Source organism: Eumetopias jubatus, unplaced genomic scaffold (assembly GCF_037043125.1).
Source record: "Eumetopias jubatus isolate StellerSeaLion01/CBP00866 unplaced genomic scaffold, mEumJub1_p1.0 scaffold_9, whole genome shotgun sequence".
NCBI lineage: Eukaryota > Metazoa > Chordata > Mammalia > Carnivora > Otariidae > Eumetopias > Eumetopias jubatus.
In genome coordinates, this window is record NW_028274815.1 from 7,477,850 (window position 1) to 7,496,813 (window position 18,964).

Sequence of the window (18,964 nt, forward strand, 5' to 3'; positions counted from 1 at the left end):
GCTGGGGATACATCAATTCCTTATCAATTGATGTGTAGTATGAAAGAGCAACAAATGAACAAATGTATTAATGGCCTGAGCAAACCGAAAGTAAATCTTTACAGAGAAATTACATATTCCAAATTAAAGAGCAAAAAAGTGGTAACAACCCAAACACTGCTGCCCTCAACAGACACAGAATGATCAATCCACTGGACATTAGAAGTGATATGACCAAACTAATCCCTGAAAAAAAACCAACATTAATTGTTTTACCCAATTGACTTGGAACCCAAGAAAAGCAAAGATGTGCTGCCCTAAAGATAAAACAAAATGTTTTTATTTGGTGTAGAGCAAAAGTAAACACTATAAAGTATATGATACCGATGTAAGTCACTTTTCATCAGCAACTCTGCTGCCTCGTCCAAAATCAGGAGGATTTTTGGAAGAGAATTTTGGTGACTGAAATCTCTGTAGAAACTGTCTAAAAATATCTGAGCTGATGCTTTCCTTTTCTCTCAACAAATATCACTACAGAAGCAATGGTATTCAAAATCATTCCACTGGACTTAGAATGTCCTTAAAATATAGCACCAGGAGCTTAAAATACAAGTATATTGTTACTGAGTTTAAAATATGCCCACAAGACCACCCAATACTCTTCTCCCTCTTCTCCACTCACCAATTCATTAATTCACTATTACATGCCAGGCTCTGGTCTCAGTACTGATACAGCATTAAATAGAGCAAAGTCCTTACCTACTGCAGCACTCATTTTAGTGTGGGAGAGACAATGCACAATATAGGTCAGTGCTGTGGACACTGAGGCAGAAGAGCAAAGACAGGGAGTAGGCAGGGCCTGTTTATAAAGAGTGGCCAAAAGAAAAATGCTTCACTGTTACACAATATTTAAAACCTGAAGAAAACAAGAGGTAAGCATGATGTGATATGATGAAAGTAAATGTCATCAAAGTCCACCCAAGTCAGGGCACCGCGGTGGCTCAGTCAGATAAGCGACTGACTCTTGATTTCGGCTCAGGTCATGACCTCAGGCTCAAAAGCACAGTGTGGGGCTCTGTGCTCAGTGGGGAGTCTGTTTCTCTCCTCCCTCTGCCCCTCCCCCAATGTGCACATGTTTGCTCTAAAATAAATGCAAAAAATCTTAAAAAAAAAAAAAAACCCATCCAAGGCTCTAACTCAAGATAATATTAAAAAAAGTGGCAGCAAAGTTCACATCTATTGGGTACCACTCGTTTTCCATCAACAAAACTTCCTTTAAAATTTAACCCATAGAACGGCTGTTTCAAAAGGCATCAATCACTTTTATGCCAATAGATGGTCCTTGGTGATTTGGCCTTGTTAATTACAAGGCTTAGCAGCACCAATGAAAAACCTTCAAGAAGCTTACCATTTATTCAACTTTTTTTTTTTTTAAACGTAGGCTCCATGCCCAACATGGGGCTCCAACTCATGGGCCCAAGATCAAGATTCACATGCTCTACCGACTGAGCCAGCCAGGTGTCCCTATTCAACAATTTCTGAGTGTGTGTTTCCTACAAGACACCTTGCTGGGTGTTTTATTATGTAATCTATACAAACATACCTGATGTAGTATCCCCTTTTGACAGATGAAGAAACAAGCTCAAGGAGAAGTACATCACAAAGCTAATTTAGCACAGAACCAAGATTTGAACTTGAGCTTCTCTGGCTGAAAACCCCAAGCTTCACTGATGTCATACTTGTGAAAAACCTTAAAAATATCCTGGCTCTGGAGTGCCTGCATGGCTCAGTCGGTAGAGTGTGAGACTCCTGATCTCGGGGTCATGAGTTCAAGCCCCATACTGGGTGTGGAGCCTACTTTAAATAAATTAATTTTTTTAAAGTTAAATATATATATATATATATATATATATATAGCCTGTGTGTGTGTGTGTGTGTGTGTGTGTGTGTGTGTGTGTGTGTATCTCCTAGGGGCACCTGGGTGGCTCAGCCAGTTAAGTGTCCACCTTCGGCTCAGGTCATGATCCCAGGGTCCTGGGATCAAGCCCCACATCAGGCTCCTTGCTCAGTGGGTAGCCTGCTTCTCCCTCTCCCTCTGCCTGCCGCTCCCCCTGCTTGTGCTCACGCTCTCTCGCACCTTCTCTCTGTCAAATAAATAAAAATCTTAAAAACAAACAAAACCTAGCTCTTCCTGGACCTTCTATTTCTCGGCTTCCTACGTTTTGATGTGTTGACCAAACATGGCCTCGACTCCCTCTGAATGCTGTAGCCCTTTGTTACTACCTTTTTTCTGGCACTTTTGTATTATATTTGTCTTCTCTCACAAAGAGACTGTAAAACAGCCGAAAGGGAGCTGGGCTGTATTATTCACAGTACCCTTACCTCACAAAACCCAGCACAGCACCTTGCAAAAAAACAGCATTGCTGTGTCTACAAATTGCATAAATCCTCAATGCTGAGATGCTGATACAATCCTTTACAGCTCTTCAACTTCCCTGATACAGGTTGGTACATGAATTCAGTTTCATTCAAGATCATAATCACTCCTACTGCCTGAGAAACTTAACCTCAATACTGTAGTGTCATTGTCAATAACACAAGCCAGTTGTTCTCAAAGTATGGTCCCCACACCAGCAGCATCACCTGGGAACTTGTTAGAAAGGCCAGTTTTCAGGTCTCCTCTCAGTCCTACTCAATCAGAAATCCTTGGGTTGAGGCCCAGCGATCTGTTTAACATGCCTTCCAGGTGATGCTGATGCACTCAGCTTTGAGAACCACTGAACTAGGCTCAAGGAAGCAGCTCAAAGTAAAGATAAAAGCTTTAGGCACAAAGACGGACCTTGTTCAGCCTTGCATTATTTTTAAGAACAAAAATCAGAAACAAGGATGGAGAAACAGATAAACTATAGCACTTCCAAATGACCAAAGAAAAATCTACAATCATTAAAACTGCTGGTAACAACAGATTTTTAAGAACATGGGAAAATACACTATAATATTAAACAAGCGTAGATTAAAAAAACTATTCATATTGCATGATCTTAACTCTGTATAAAAATAGGTCTAGAAAAAAGAAAGAGCACGATAGTAACATCACTGGTTATCTTTACATATATTTTCCACAATAAGCACTTTTAAAATGTAGCTTGCTAAAGCACTTTAAAATACCTAACTAATGTGTTTCAACTGTAATTTGTCCTCTTATAATAGCTAGATAGCTCACGCTGGGTGCCCTGGAGCCATCCCAGACAACCTGGGACAGGCACTCCCCTCCCGCCGCAAGCAGAGATCCTGCTCTCCCGACAGCCCTTCACTAGCAAGGAGCCTCTCAGATACTTGGGAGTTTCACCCTACTTCACCTCCAAAATTCCAACCACTGGTAATCTCAACTTTCTATAGCTTTTTCAACAGAATCTGAAACACTTCCCAAGAGTTTATCTTTTATCTATATCCAAATCTCTCAGTAAACTTAAGTACAAGCCACTTAATTATCTTTCTTAGCACTCCACACAATGGCTGCCCAGGGAACACCTTCCCTGCTTTCTACAAGCTATTCCAGCAGTCCAGCAGTAAACAACTGAGCTTTTCTCATTTTAGCTGGCTACAAACACAAAATTAGAAAATAACAGACACAATTCAAAAGGTCAAACTAGAGCACTACTTTATTTAGGTATCCCCTGCCCAACCCTCCCCGCTCTTCTCTGCCACATGCTATGGTTTCCCTCACTCGGCCTCCCGTGTCCAGTTAGTTTCTAGTCTTAGAGACGCTACCCTCCCTCACCGCTTTTGTATCTTTGCCACCCCCACCGCTCCTTTCCTGAATACACATTCTGCACTTCATTTTCCTCCCTTCCACCAGACCCCTCCTATTCATTTCTTCAGCATTTACTGAAATGTTCCACCTTCCAGGCACTAGGGATATAATGGAAAGAAAGAGAAATATATTTCTGATATTATGACACTGGAGGAAAGACCACACCATACACAGAAATTACAAAGTATGTAAAGTACCAAGGGAGAGGAAGTGGCAAAGAAGTTATGGAAGGACAGAGCAGGAGGATGACCCCTGCCTGGCGAGCGAAGGATGCTTTCCCAGGGAAACAGTATTGAAGTTAAGACCAAAAGGAGAGGAGACCGCCAAGAGAAAGAAAGGAGAGGGTTCTGAGAGGGCATAAGACATACGCCGAGGTCCCCAAGAAACACAGAGCATAATTCTCAAAGAAATGAAAGCAACTCATTGAAGCCGGAGGACACAACGGCACACAGATGGGAAGAGGTGTGAGACTGGAGGCAGGCAGAATTCGGTCACAACGGGCCAGGGAACTAAGTTAAGGATTTTGGATTGTGGATAAGGCAACAGCTATACGAAATTTCACCATGACTGCAGTGTGGAGCGTGGGAGGGAACAAGACCAGAGTCTGGGAAATCAGCTAGTAAGCAGCCAAGCAATCCAGGCGGAGATCACGAAAAGACCCCCAAGTTTCTGGCATTGGTACGTGGGTAAGATAGTGGCACCACATTCACTGAGATAAAAAAAAAACACGAGTAGGAGGTTTGGGGGGGGAGTTGACAGAAGGGGACAGCTGGATGCTGAAAGATTCTGGAGTTCCACACTACTTCTTGTTCTTCATATAGTTTACAATTACATTGTTCATTTACATAGGATTTTTCCGCATTATCATATATTTGCAGTTATGTTACTGATAAGTCACATAGTGATTTTAGGCAGGGAGAAATCAAATCTGTTCTGTATGATTTTCAACACTGACATGAGCAGTAAAAAGCAGCTGATACTTCATTCCTTCTCTATGTTCTCAAAGAATAAGGAGAAACCTGGAGCTTCAGGCCTGCAATAAACTGGCTTTCTCGATATAGGTGTGAAGTGGCCTATAGATTTCATAAACCTACCACTCCATCCTTCTTTTACACCCAAATTGTCTCATCTCTGGGATATGCTTTTATGGCCACTGACTGATACAGTGACAAACTACACCCATATTTCTTTCGTCAAGCCCAGAGTCAACACTTTTAAGATAAAACCAATTTTAAGTTTTATTTTTTTTTTTAAGATTTTATTTGTCAGAGAGAGAGAGTACGCACAAGCAGGGGGAGCGTCAGGCAGAGAGAGAAGCAGGCTCCCCACTGATCAGGGAGCCCGATGTGGGACTCGATCCCAAGACCCTGAGATCATGACTTGAGCCAAAGGCGGATGCTTAACCCACTGAGCCACCCAGGTGTCCCAGGATAAAAGAATCAACTGTTGTATGAAAAGAGTCCAGGAACACTTGTGGACTTTTTACTTAATTTCTTTTCTTTTTGCAATAAATTGAGTATTCTTGGACTATAACTTGCAAGTATAATGCAGAACGCTGTAGCCCTCTGCTCACTCTCTACTGCTCTGCTGTGTGGAGTACAAAGCGTTTCCCAAGATGAAACTATCAGTGTCATCTTCTGGTGTCAGAAGTGGAAAAGAAAAAGCCAGGACTGCTGTGAAGTGTTCAGTCTGCTTGTGTAGAAGACACATGAGACCTGAATGCACTTCAGGACTCCCCAAATGATGCCGGAGAAGCCCAGGTTACTGTGAAGTAGGCCCCAGATGTGGGTGAATTCCTCCCTGGAACTAAAGGATGAGAAAAAGGAGAGCAGTGCTCTCTGCTAGGCAGTGGAGCCCAGAGCCTGGGACCTAAAAACTTAATTTTCTGGGTTTACACCAGTTAGGGGGCATGGAGGATGAGCTGCCTCAGTAATTCCCTATCAAGAACTCTTCACCAGGGCCAAGATTCTCCAGCGAGGCCAGTCACACGGAAACTCTGAGCCCAAATAAAAGTCAGCACAACCCAAGGGAACCTCTAAGGAAACCGGGATTGGTCCATACAGCTCTGTAGCTGAAAGGGACACAAATTCAGGTTAGGCAATGAGACTACTTCCATAATATCAAGTAGGCAGTTGGACACATGAGTATGGAGCTTCAGAGAACAAGTCTAGATCAGAGTACATATTTAGTAGTTACCAGAATAACAATCAAATGTTAGGTGAAACCAGGGCAGCAGATGAGACTTGTCAGGGCCTACAACTCATGTTAAAAGAAAAGAAAGGAAGAGAGAAAGAAGCGGTGTGGGGAGGTAGATACCAATCCTCTTGGTTGATTTTAGGGCTAAGGTAAGGGATATATGAAAAAGCACTTTATTTCACTTCCCTACCTCAGTAAAACCAATTTCCTACTCCTCCTTCCCTCCATCAATCTTTTTCAGACTTTCTTTAAATTATACTTCCAACTGAAAACACCATCCCTCACAAATACAAAATGGTAAAGAACCCAAAAATCAATGACATTTGGCCTCAAAGGACACCTACACTTAATGTTCTGGAAACTCTGTAAAAGCCAAAAGAATTTCTCCCAATGTCTCCACCATGGCTCTCTGCTTAACTTTTCATTCTATTCTAGAAATACAGTTTAATCTCTTCTTCGACTAGTTCAACGCAGACTGGCATTAAAATCTCCCTTGGAACAGTTAGGGCGGTTAGGTGTTTCAGTTTCAAAGGAATGTAGCTTGTAAGCAAAATTAACATCAAGAGGAAGCCAGATGTCAAAATATTGAGCAAAATGGGCCTGTCAATAATGAAAAACAAGCACTGCAATGTGGAGAATCCCCACACCAATAACCTCAAGGTAAATTTCAAAATATGTTTCAGATACAAACCTTCATCCCTCATCTGTGACCTATATTTTTTCCCTCCACCCACTACATCCTCTTTTATTAAAAGTAACACAAAGGGAAAACACTTTTGAAATCAGAGTGAGACTTATACACCCCAGCTGCAACTTCAACAAGATATCATCATGACTAAGTTCACATGACTCATAACTTTCCTGAATTATGCAATTCATAACAGTTCAATTGAAATCATCTTGGGTGTCCTGTGGAGTACTCCAAAAGCCAGGATTCTAGTATATGTTTCTATCCTTCAGAAAAATGTTGTCAAATCCCAGGGTGCCTGGGTGGCTCAGTTGGTTAAGCATCTGCCTTCGGCTCAGGTCATGATCTCAGGGTCCTGGAATCGAGCCCGTCAGGCTCCCTGCTCAGTGGGAAGCCTGCTTCTCTCTCTCTCTCTCTCTCTCTCCCTCTGCACCTAACCCACTCTTACTCTCTCTCTAAAATAAGTAAAATCTTAAAAAAAAAAAGTTATCAAATCCCTAATCAATATTTAGTACTGAGGGGCACCCTGCTGGCTCAGTTGGTACAGCATGCAATTCTTGATCTCAGGTTGTGAGTTTGAGCCCCACAGGGCGGGTAGTGTTTACTTAAAAAATAAATTTAATACTGAGTTTATGGCAACATTTATAAGACCAGTAGACTACAATAAACCATGCTCTTTAAAATACTGAGTTTATGGTAACATTTATAAGACCAGCAGACTACAATAAACCATGCTCTTTAACTATAAAACTATTCTTTGATCTTGACCAGTTCAATCTAAATGATGGTAAAGCTAAGCAACTAATCACATCTGGAGCCATCAAACACACACACACAAACATAAACACATACACAAAGTCATTCTTCAGAAGAAAAAATACCCACAAGGCATATACTTACTGTGGGAATGTGGCAACTCACTATGCCTTTCTGAGGCTCATTTTTCCTATTGTTTTATTTTAAAAACTAAAACATGATCTGTAAGGTTCCTTTCAACTCTACAGTTTGTAAGTGCCCCCACCAGGAGTGTCCTTATTTTCCCTCTTCACCTACCTAAACTTAAAGTCTGGGCTTGAGTATCACCTCCTTCAGGGAGCCTTTGATAACTTGCCCAGGCTAGGTTCAGTGCCTCTTCATGATAACAATACTTGCCATAATGTACTGTATCACTCTCCTCCATGTTGTTTTGGAATTGTCTGTTTAGATCTCTCTGTACCACTATGCAAAAGCTTTTTGAAGTTGCATATTGTCTGATATATCTCCAATGCCACACATAATACTCGCCTACTACAGTATGTGCTCTTCTAACATTTTGTGAATAAATGGGTAAGGCTATGCATTTTTCTGGCACTGGTGGTCAGCATTTTGCAAATAAAAAAACACACAGTCAACAAAAAACCCCTCCATGATCTGTGAATGTTGTGGAGGATTCATCTAGAAAGTAAGGTTTTCCTTTTTACTATGGACATCCTTAGGATTCATGCTATTTATTTTTCCACCTGTGAACAAGAGCATAATAAAAATGCAGCAGCTGTGTTACAGTAAAAATATAATTTTAATATCTCAAAATACATGTTTGCTTCTATTAACATTTTTATTAACATGTTTCTAACATATGAAGTAGATCCTTACTCTATCCCTCCATCCTGACCACCACTACCTCAAAATTTTCCTTCAATATGTACTAACTTATCACATCTCAACCCTTCCTAACAAGCTCCCTTGCCTTTCATTACACCAGTCACCTGTAATCCATTTCAATTTGAGATAACCACAAAACAGCTGTTCAGGTGAGAACACTCAACAGCTTTAATACCCTCAGTCAATTACAATTTCTGTCCATTAAATAAAAAAATTGCCAGTAAACTAATGTGAAAGTTTTAATTAGCTACAAAGAAAATCCACCTGCTGTCTCAATCTGCACAACACTACACATGGAATCATGGTGGGATTTGGAGACCAATACAACCATGAAAAATCAACTTTGCACACTGGGAAAATATACCGTTTCATACTTAATTACTAAACTGTCTTATATGTCAACTTTTGTTAAGGCAAGGAATCCTAACACTTCGTAAGTTTACACAAATTTCACATCTCTTAATGTACGTTCATCCTAAAATCCAATCTCTTTAGAAAATCTAAATAAGAGTGGGTGGGGGAGGGTAAAATTGGGGGATGGGCATTAAGGAGGGCACTTGATGTAATGAGCACTGGGTGCCATATGCAACCGATGAATCACTGAATTCTACCCCTGAAACTAATAATACAGTATATGTTAAGTGAATTGAATTTAAATTTAAAAAAAGGTGTAGTTGGAAAAAAAAAGAGAGAGAGAAAATCTAAATATGAACCCTCTACTTCCTGGACTCAAAACTGATCAAATTGGTCATTCCTGATCATTTCTTTGTTTAAAATGGCAAGGAAGGCATGCAAGCGGTATCAGAGTTGGCGTGGTAGGTTTAAGCGCCCCCTTCCTGCACCCCCAATAAGCTACAATTTAAGTAAGCACATGCTTACGAAGTTCGCAAAACTCAAGTTCAAGAAGAGTTCTCCAGCCACCGCCTTCCAACCAGATTACTACATAAGAACCTCCTACAGCAGAAATTCTAGTTCGCTCCTTGCAGAGCCAGGAAGAGCTGTTGCAGGTCTGGGCCCTTCCTATCCGCACCCGCCCCCCCCTCCAAGTCCTGGCTTTGGTAGGAACACACCTTAGTAGGGCAGGGACCTGGACCACATCTCCCTCCCCAAACACAAGCCAACACCACCCCCCTTACCGCCTTCCCAAACACAAACTCAGGAGGCAGACCCCTCCCAGGCCCTCAGTCACTACCGGGGACCCCTTCCAGGAGCCCTTTCCCATTCAGAAAGACAAGCCCTTCTCCCTTCCTTCTCTAAACTCCGAGAGCCACACCCCCTTCCTGCACCGAAAACTTAGGGACGCGCCACCGTCCAATACCCCGCCCCTAAACACCTGAAAGATCCTGGTCCCCTGCTCTTCCCCGAAAGCAGCGCGCTCCAGGCGCCCGGCGCCGGCCCTAAGCCAACTCTCCCGGGTCTTTACCGAGTCGCTCCGGGGAATCGTCCGGAGGTCGCGGCGCCAGCACGAAAGGAACCACGCTGGTCAAGAAGAGGAGACACTGCCTCATGTTCCCGGCCCGGCCACCAGCTCCACCTCTCTGGGCAGCCTTCGCCTGACGGGGGCTTGGGACACTGATCACATTGGGAGAGAAGGGGATCCGCCCGGCCCTGCCCCTCAAGACTCTTTCTCCTCCCGCGCCGCCTACCGGAAGACTCTAGAGCCCGGCTTGAGGCCCCCGGAAGTGCAGGCAGCGCTCCGAGAGGGCGGCTCAGCCCGCTTCCGGCCGCCGCCGACCCCCGCACCGCCCACAGCCGGAAGCCCGGCGCCGCGCGGCATGCCGGGAGGCCCTCGCTCGCCCCGCCCCGTGCCGGCGCCCCGCCCCGTCCCCTCCCCTCCGCCCTTCCCTTCCGTCCCCCGGTGGTGCGGCCGGCGCCTGCTCGGACGCGGAATGAGACGTCCTGACTCGACCCAGCCTGGCCTCGGCTGTGTCCTCGGGTGACCGCCGCAAGGGAGGCGGGAGCTCGCGAGTAGGCCTTCGCGTCCGCCCGCCTCCATGGTCTGGGTCCCTCATCTGGTTAGGATCCCTGTATCCTTTTCACTGCACGGGCTACAGAAACAGCCTTGCGGCCCAGGACGGACACGAAGGGGCGCGTGGCCCGGTGTGGTCGGGGGAATGACCCAACCACGAAATGCCTGGGACGCAAGACGGCGGAGACCCTGCGCCTGACCCCGGAGAAGCCCGGTCCACGCGCCAGCCTCCCGGACACAAGTGCAGTGTCCAGCCGGTTTGTCCGCGCCCAGCGTGCGGCCACCGGCGGCGTCCATTGTAACGAGCAGGGCTTGGTGGAGGGAAATGAACGCGAACTCTTTGAACGCGCGTTTTCTTGGCGCTGTGGGCAGAGGGTCTGCAAACTCTTAGAGATTCTAGAATCCCACCCCTAACTCCTCATCTGTGTGAGCACAGGAGCTAGAATCTTCCAGCCGACTTTTAAAAAAGTTAGTTCTGCTTGGCTCGTGAGCTTAGACTGGAGATTTCCCAAAGCAGTTTGTGTTTTGTTTCCTTTGCATAATTTCAGCTCTGTGTGGTTGAGTGAGAGTGTTTATAGTACTGAAGAAAAACATTCTAATAGCATTGGATGCTTATTGCTCTTTTGGTTCAACTAAAATTTATACAAGTAGGACATAACACATTTTCCACTTAAGAGTGAGTGGAACAGCCTTTTCTCCATTATGAAGTGGTAAATTGTTAGGAATAGGATATAGCCTTACTCGGTGAACTTTCAAGGTTAGTTCCTAATAAAATACACAAACTGTGGTTTAAACAGGTTCATTGTGGTTTGCCTCAGGAAAATCTCAGCATCTTTCCAACAGTTGTTATCCATGGTTACTGGCTTTGCATTTTTGGCTTAACTGAACCTGGTATGTTCATCTGAGGTATGCCTTCATTAAATATAAACATCTGGCATATTTAATCAAAAAGTAAGCAGAATTTCACCTCTGTAAATTGCACACAACTTAAAAAAAAATTGTATCCCTTGGGGTACCTGGGTGGTTCAGTTAAGCTTCTGGCTCTTGATCTCAGCTCAGTTTTGTTGTTTTGTAGAAACCATCTTTTTTTTTTTTCATTTAAATTCAACTAACTAACATATAGTGTATTAGTTTCAGAGGTAGAGTTGTTATTCATCAGTTGCATATAACACCCAGTGCTCATTACATCATGGGCATTAAGAAGGGCACATCACCCAGTCACCCCATCCCCCCACCCACATACCCTCCAGCAACCCTCAGTTTTGTTTCCTATGATTAAGAGTCTCATGAGGGGTGCCTGGGTGGCTCTGTCGGTTAAGTGTCTGCCTTCAGCTCAGGTCATGATCTCAGGGTCCTGGGATCGAGCCCCACGTTGGGTTCCCTGCTCAGCAGGGAGTCTGCATCTCCCTCTCCCTCTGCCCTTCCTCCCACCTTGCTCTCTCTCTTCTCTAATAAATAAACTCTTTAAAAAAAAAAAGTCTCTTATGGTTTGTCTCCCTCTCTGATTTCGTGTTATTTTTCCCTCCCTCCCCTCAGCTCAGGCCTTGATCTCAGGATTATGAGTTCAAGCTCTGTCTTGGGCTCCAGGCTGGGTGTGGAGCCTACCTAAAAAATAATAATAAAATAAAATAAACTGTATCCCATAAAAATGTGACCATTATATACAATTTTTAAGCACAATTAGAATATCATCTCCTGAACATCCAGGCACCGTACTCTCTAGCTTATAACTTCAGTAGATCCTAGATTATATTCTTTTGGTGTCTTTCACAGCTCTACAGTGTCTTGCTCATAGAAGGCACTTAGCTGTTTAATAAATGCCATTTTTAATTTTTTAAAGTAGGCTCCGTGCCCAATGTGGGGCTTGAACTCACGACCCACAGACCTAGAGTCACATGCTCTACTGACTCAGCCAGCCAGATGCCCCAATAAATGCTGTTTCTTAAAAAGTAAAGCTCTTGATCCATTTTCTTACTCATATCCGGAAGTCTTAGATTTTCAGGGACAGTCCAGGTATGAAGCAGTCTCTCCCATTTACAAATCAGTACCCAAATTAGGATTTCCCATTTGACGCTTGTTTTTATCAGTTGTCTGTATCTTTAAGATAAATTAACACCATGTGGGGGAGATAAAGAGCCAGAGGAACATGATAAGAGGGGCACATTGGATAGAAGAACAAGTGGTCTGAACCAGTGACCCTCAAACTGTTATTCTCTTATCCCCAAAAGAACTGATCAGGATGAAATTTGCAGCATAATGTACAATGTCAATACATTTAAAATTGAAATTGTTAGAGGTCGTTCTTTTGAATTTACCAAATGGGATATAAATATCTGAGAGATTTGATAGCCACAGTGGTCACCAGCCCCCAAAGAGCCCCCCAACGATCCCTGCTTCTTGATATTCGCACTCTGTAAAGTCAGTCTCCTAACACATTGTACCAATAGCATACAGCAGAAGTGATGGTATTTCACTTCAAAGATTTTGAGAGACTATGTCTTCCATCTGCGGTGCTCTCTTGCTTGCTTGCTCTCTCAGGTCACTTGGTGGAACATGCAGGAAGCCTCCAGAGAGGCCCACAGGAATAGAGGTCACCAGCCCACAGCCAGCAAGTAACTGAGACTTGTTGAAGACTACATGAGTGAGGGGCGCCTGGGTGGCTCAGTTGGTTGAGCTGCTGCCTTCGGCGCAGGTCATGATCCCAGAGTGCTGGGATCAAGCCCCGCGTTGGGCTCCTTGCTCAGCAGGGACCATGCTTCTCCCTCCCCTCCCCACTCATGTTCTCTCTAGCTATCTCTGTCTCTCAATCTCTCTCTCAAATAAATAAAATCTTAAAAAAAAAAAAAAAAGACTACATGAGTGAGCTTGGAAGTGAATTCTCCAGCCCTGGGCGAGCTCTGAGGTGACTGCAGTCCCCCAACCCCAACAGCTCGACAGCAACCTCTGGAGACCTGAGCCAGAACCACCCAACTAAGCCATTCCCTGGCTCCTGACCCTCAAAAACTGTGGGAGAGAATAAATGTTGTTTTAAGCTCCTACATTAGAAGTAATGTGTTACACAGCCACTATCATTTGCTTAAAAAAATACAGCCAGGGGCACCTGGTTGGCTCAGTCCTTAGAGCATGCAACTCTTGATCTCAGGGTCATGAGTTCAAGTCCCATGTTGGGCATACTGCCTACTCATTTATTTTTTTAAAAGATTTTATTTATTTCTTTGACAGAGAGAGACACAGCGAGAGGGGGAACACAGGCAGGGGGAGTGGGAGAGGGATCATGACCTGAGCCGAAGGCAGACGCTTAACGACTGAGTGACCCAGGCGCCCCCCAGGTTCCTCTTCTTAACACCAGAAGTGGTTCTTTTAATTTAGGATTCAATAAAGATAAGTAAAAGATTCTTGAGAATAACTGATTTCATGCTATAGAATGAATTATTTATAATTTATATACTTACTACAAGTGAACTTAAGAGTAAAATAAATTATAAAGAGTAAAATATTTACAGTCATTAAACACATATCTCCACATACAGTTCTGGCTGAGTTTGGGCTTTTTTTTTTTCTGTCACCCTAGCTCTATTTCTCTTATTCGCCACTCTAGCCTCTTCTAATCCTACCAGTACTTCTGGATGAATAGCGTCTTCCTCACTCCATTTCTAAAATGCTGATTATTCGTGCATCTGTATGTTTTTTTGCCAGTGAACAAGTCTGTGTGAAGCTAGCACTTCAGGAAACATGAGTCCATTCACAAATCTCCATCAGATAACAAACCCCACTGCTGAAATACAACTATCTACAAAGTCATCTACTAAGAACTCTAGTTTCCAAGATTTTAGTTCAGAAATTGTAACCTAGTTCAGATTCTTTCAGAAAGAAAAGTGAAAATTAAGTCATGCATGGGGCAAAGCATAATATTTGAGGATCCTCACCAACAAACAGATGATTCTTTTTTTTTTTTTTAAGATTTTATTTACTTATTTGACAGAGAGAGAGAGAGACAGCGAGAGAGGGAACACAAGCAGGGGGAGTGGGAGAGGGAGAAGCAGGCTTCCTGCGGAGCAGGGAGCCCAATGCGGGGCTCGATCCCAGGACCCTGAGATCATGACCTGAGCTGAAGGCAGTCGCTTAACCAACTGAGCCACCCAGGCGCCCCAAAACAGATGATTCTTTTGCAAATTTTTTAAATGGGCAAGAAAGTAATCAGGCCTGATTAAAACTGGAATAATATTTTCCCCAAAGTTCACAAAGGGAGGGAAACCAGCCATTTCGTCTAAAATTTTAGTAACCATTTCTCTCTCTCTCCTCTCCCTCCGTCCCTCTCTCTCTCTCTCACACACACACAATTTTTTAATGCCTTTTTCTTATCAGGCATCTTTATCACAGGGTTATTATTTTTTTATAACTTTCTTTTTTTTAAGATTCTATTTCTGTGTCGGAGAGAAAGAGCACAAAGCAGGGGGAGCGGCAGGCAGAGGAAGAAGCAGGCTCCCCGCTGAGCAGAGAGCCTGATGTGGGGCTTGATCCCAGGATCCCGGGATCATGACCTGAGCTGAAGGCAGACACTTAACTGAGCCACCCAGGCGTCCCAAGATGTGTAGTTTTTAAAAAGGTAAACTCAAAGAAGCAGAGAGTAAAATGGTGGTTGCCAGGTGCTGGGATGGGAGGGGTGGAAATGGGACATGTTGATCAAAGGCACAAACTTTCAGGTTTTGTTCTGTTTTTTAAGATTTATTTAGAGAGAGTGAGAGAGCACATGAGCAGGAGGAGGGGCAGAGGGAAAGGGAGAGAACCTCCAGCAGACTTTCCGCTGAGCACGGAGCCCGACATGGGATGGGCCCAATCTCATGACCCTAAGATCATGACCTGAGCCAAAATCAAGTGCCAGACGCTCAGCTGACTGAGCCACCCAGGCGCCCCCAAACTTTCAGTTTTAAAATGAGTAAATTCTGGAGATCTAATGTACAGTATGGTGACTATAGTTAATAATACTGTATTCTATACTTGAAATTTGCTGAGAATACATGTTCTCACTACACACACATACAAATAGTAACCATGTGAGGTAGCAGATGTGTTAATTAACTTGATTGTGGAAATCATCTCACAATGTATAGGTATATCAAGTCATCATGTGGTACACCTTAAATATACACAATTTTTATTTGTCAGTTATACCTCAGTAAAGCTGGGGGGAAAATGATACCAAAGAGACCCACATCTTACATTTCCCTCAAAGGATGAAAGGTACATAGAAACAAAAACACACACAATGTGATATTTGCCTAAAATACACTGGACGCATGCATTTTTTTCATATTTTTTAAAATAGAATTTTCATTTTGGAATAATTTTAGACTTACAGAAAAGTTGCAAAGTTCATATACAGTTCCCACACACTCTTCACCCAGCTTCCCCTAACATTCACATCTAACATAATCATGGTATTTGTCAAAAGTAAAAAGTTAACGTCAGATTTCACAAATTGTAAGATAATGTCTTTTTATGGCCTTTCAAAATAGTGATAAAACACGTAACATAAAATTTACCATTAGTGACATTCAGTACATTCACAGTTTGTACAACCATCACTACTATCTGGTAGTAATCACATTAAAATGTGATGAACATTTTAATCAGCCCAAAGAGAAATTCTATAAATTCTATACCCAAGTCACTCTCCATTACCCACCCCCCAGCCCTAGCAAGTCTAATTGGATCACACAGTTTGGCCACTAATATTCTTTTTCTGTTCCCCAGTCCAATTCAGGATACCACACTGCATTTAGCTACATTAACCTTTTTTTTTTTTTTACTAATCTTGAACTCATGACCCTGAGATCAAGAGTCGCATGCTCTTCTGACTGAGCCAGCCAGGTGCCCCAGGTGCCCTAGTTACATTAACTTTTTTACTCTTTAGGTTTCATAAACTGTTTCTAAATATTTCATTCTGTAGAGAAGCACTAATTTGCTTAATTGGTGTTCAAGGAAATTGTCCAGTGTGATCCCTCACTACCTCCCCTCTGCACTGGTCTAATAGCTTCTGAAGTGACTTTCTTGCCTCTGCTTGCTCTCTACCAATACCTCTATTTATCTAGCTAGGGCTGGCTAAATGTCTTCCCCTCATGACATGTTTCTTACTTCTTTCATCATCCATTTGTTTTTTTTTTTTAAATAGGTTCCATGTCCAGCAATTGCCCAACATGGGCCTTGAACTCACGACCTTGAGATCAAAACCTGAGCTGAGATCGAGTTGGAGGCTCAACCAACTGAGCCACCCAGGTCTCCTTATTGTCTGGGTTTTTTTTTTTAAAGATTTTATTTATTTATTTGAGAGAGAGACAATGAGAGATAGAGAGCACGAGAGGGAAGAGGGTCAGAGGGAGAAGCTGACTCGCCGCTGAGCAGGGAGCCCGATGCAGGACTCCATCCCGGGACTCCAGGATCATGACCTGAGCTGAAGGCAGTCGCTTAACCGACTGAGCCACCCAGACGCCCCTTGTCCGTTTGTTTTAACTGCCTTGTCTACTGATGGTATCTTACTTTTCTCCACCAGAGCAAAAGCTCCAAAGGCAAGGACCCTGCTGCCTTCCATAGCAAATAATGGTGCTGTGCATAAGGAAGTCAACAGTATGTATTAAATAAATGTGAGTAAGTTATCTGACATACAGCCAGATGTCTCACAATTTCCCCATTTCAAACAAATTAGATAATTTAATGCTTGTAGTGGGTAGAACTGTGTCCTCCCAAAAAGATATGTTCAAGTCCTAACCCCCAGTATTTACAAATGTGACCTTTTCGAAAATAACCGCTTTGCAGATGTAATCAATTTGAGATGAGGTCATGCCGAGCTACTCACGTGTACACACACACACACACACACACACACACACACCCCAGGTAATGACAGAGAGGCAAAAATTGGAGTAGGGGCACCTGGCTGGCTCAGCCAGTGAGCATGTGGCTCTTGATCTCAGGGTCATGAGTTTGAGCCCCATGCTGGGCACAGAGCTTATTTAAAAAAAGAGTTGGAGTAATGCAGCCAGAAGCCAAGAACATCAAGGGTTGCCCACAACTCCCAGAAGCCAGGAAGAGCCAGGGAAGTATTCTCTTCTAGAGATTTCAGAGGGAAAATGGCTCTGCCAACACCTTGATTTTGGACTTCTGGCCTACAGGACTGTGAGAGAATAAATTTCTGTTGTTTTGAGCCACCCAATTTGTGATAATTTGTTACACAGACCTCAGAGACTAATACATGGAACACTGGGGGGGTAGGGGGCCCTTTTGCCTTTTCTTCTGAAATTCCTCTTGCCCAGAACATATTTCTAGCCATCAAAAACCTAACCACCCTTTAGTGGCCGACTTAAGACACTGTTGTAGATTCTAGGTCTCCTTGACCATTTTTTAGTACTTTTCACTTTTTGAAGATTCCATGGTAACTGAAAAAGAGTAGGCAGAGAACAGATAACCAGGGGAGTTTAGGAGACATTTTTTATTGGACACAATAAAAAGCATCTACCAAGCCATGAGAATTAGACAGGCCCCTAATCCAAACCCAACTAAGTGAAGCTTTCATGTGGATTTCATAAATTTCAACATTATTTAATATTTCCCCCAGGTTCTTCTAAATACTATGTCATTTCCAACCACGGCAGCCGTCTTAGCAAAGGGGGCAGAAAGACCAGTGTTCTGGGGTCCAGGAGCTACGTCTCATCCTTTGTTATACAATAATTTATACTTTACCTCTAAGTTTCTGCTCTGTTCTTTGAAGATTTCATTATGATTCAGAAAGGAGGGTATGGACTTTGCAGCCGCACATCCTGGGCTTGAACACTTGACAATTACTTTGACAAGTCACCTCGTGTTTAAAACAGGGAGTTAAGGGGCGCCTGGGTGGCTCAGTCGTTAAACCCCTGCCTTCGGCTCAGGTCATGATCCCAGGGTCCTGGGACAGAGCTCTGTGTGAGGCTCCCTGCTTAGCAAGGAGTCTGCTTCTCTCTCTCTCTCTCCCTCTCGTGTGCACATGTACTCTCTCAAATAAATAAAAACCTAAAAAAATAAAAAAAATAAAACAGGGAGTTAAGAGAACCAGCCTCACAGGGTTTAAATGAGAAGCTGGTGTTGTCTGGTAGAGAGATGGGAAAATAACTAGCATTTGAGAGCGATTTGTGGTGCAGCTGCATGATCAAAGGGAAAACAAAAAAGCCATACATTATGCAAATATTTGGTCTTTCAAAGACATTCTGACAAGAGGAGGATGATGACAGGTAGCCGCAGAGAATAAATTTACATTTTCTTCTACTCCTCCCTTCTTCTAAATTTTAATATGAAAGCTCTTGTGATTTAATCATCATTGTTTAACTGATTCCATTCTAAGAAGCCTTGAGCCCAGGTCACCTGGGAGACAGGGACCCAAGCTCTTTGCTTCTGTTCCCAGATCGGGGAAAGCTGTCCTTGTCCTTGCTCATACACTGTTCAGAGAAAACATGTTTACTGGGCATGGGGACTGACTCCATTTAAGGAAACTTATTTCATGAATCTGTTCCCAGAAAATAAAATAACTGGCTAACAGTCTTGAATGGTTTCTTTGCTTTTGGGCAAATTCCAGTTTGCTTGAGGATGGGCAAATTCTTGCTTGAGGATGAACAATAAAATTTGCAAGACAGTCCCACGTTTTTGATCT

General features: G+C 43.2%; 1 protein-coding gene across 1 annotated transcript in view; it reads right to left on the reverse strand.

Moving 5' to 3' along the window:
• ADAM17 (ADAM metallopeptidase domain 17) overlaps window positions 1-9,987 on the reverse strand; it is a 60,364-nt gene extending 50,377 nt beyond the window's left edge. The window contains exon 1 of the mRNA XM_028099291.2: window positions 9,742-9,987. Within this exon, the coding sequence (XP_027955092.1) occupies window positions 9,742-9,826 (85 nt within the window). The 5' untranslated portion in view covers window positions 9,827-9,987. The remainder of the gene's footprint in view (window positions 1-9,741) is intronic.
• Between the last annotated feature and the right edge of the window lie 8,977 nt (window positions 9,988-18,964).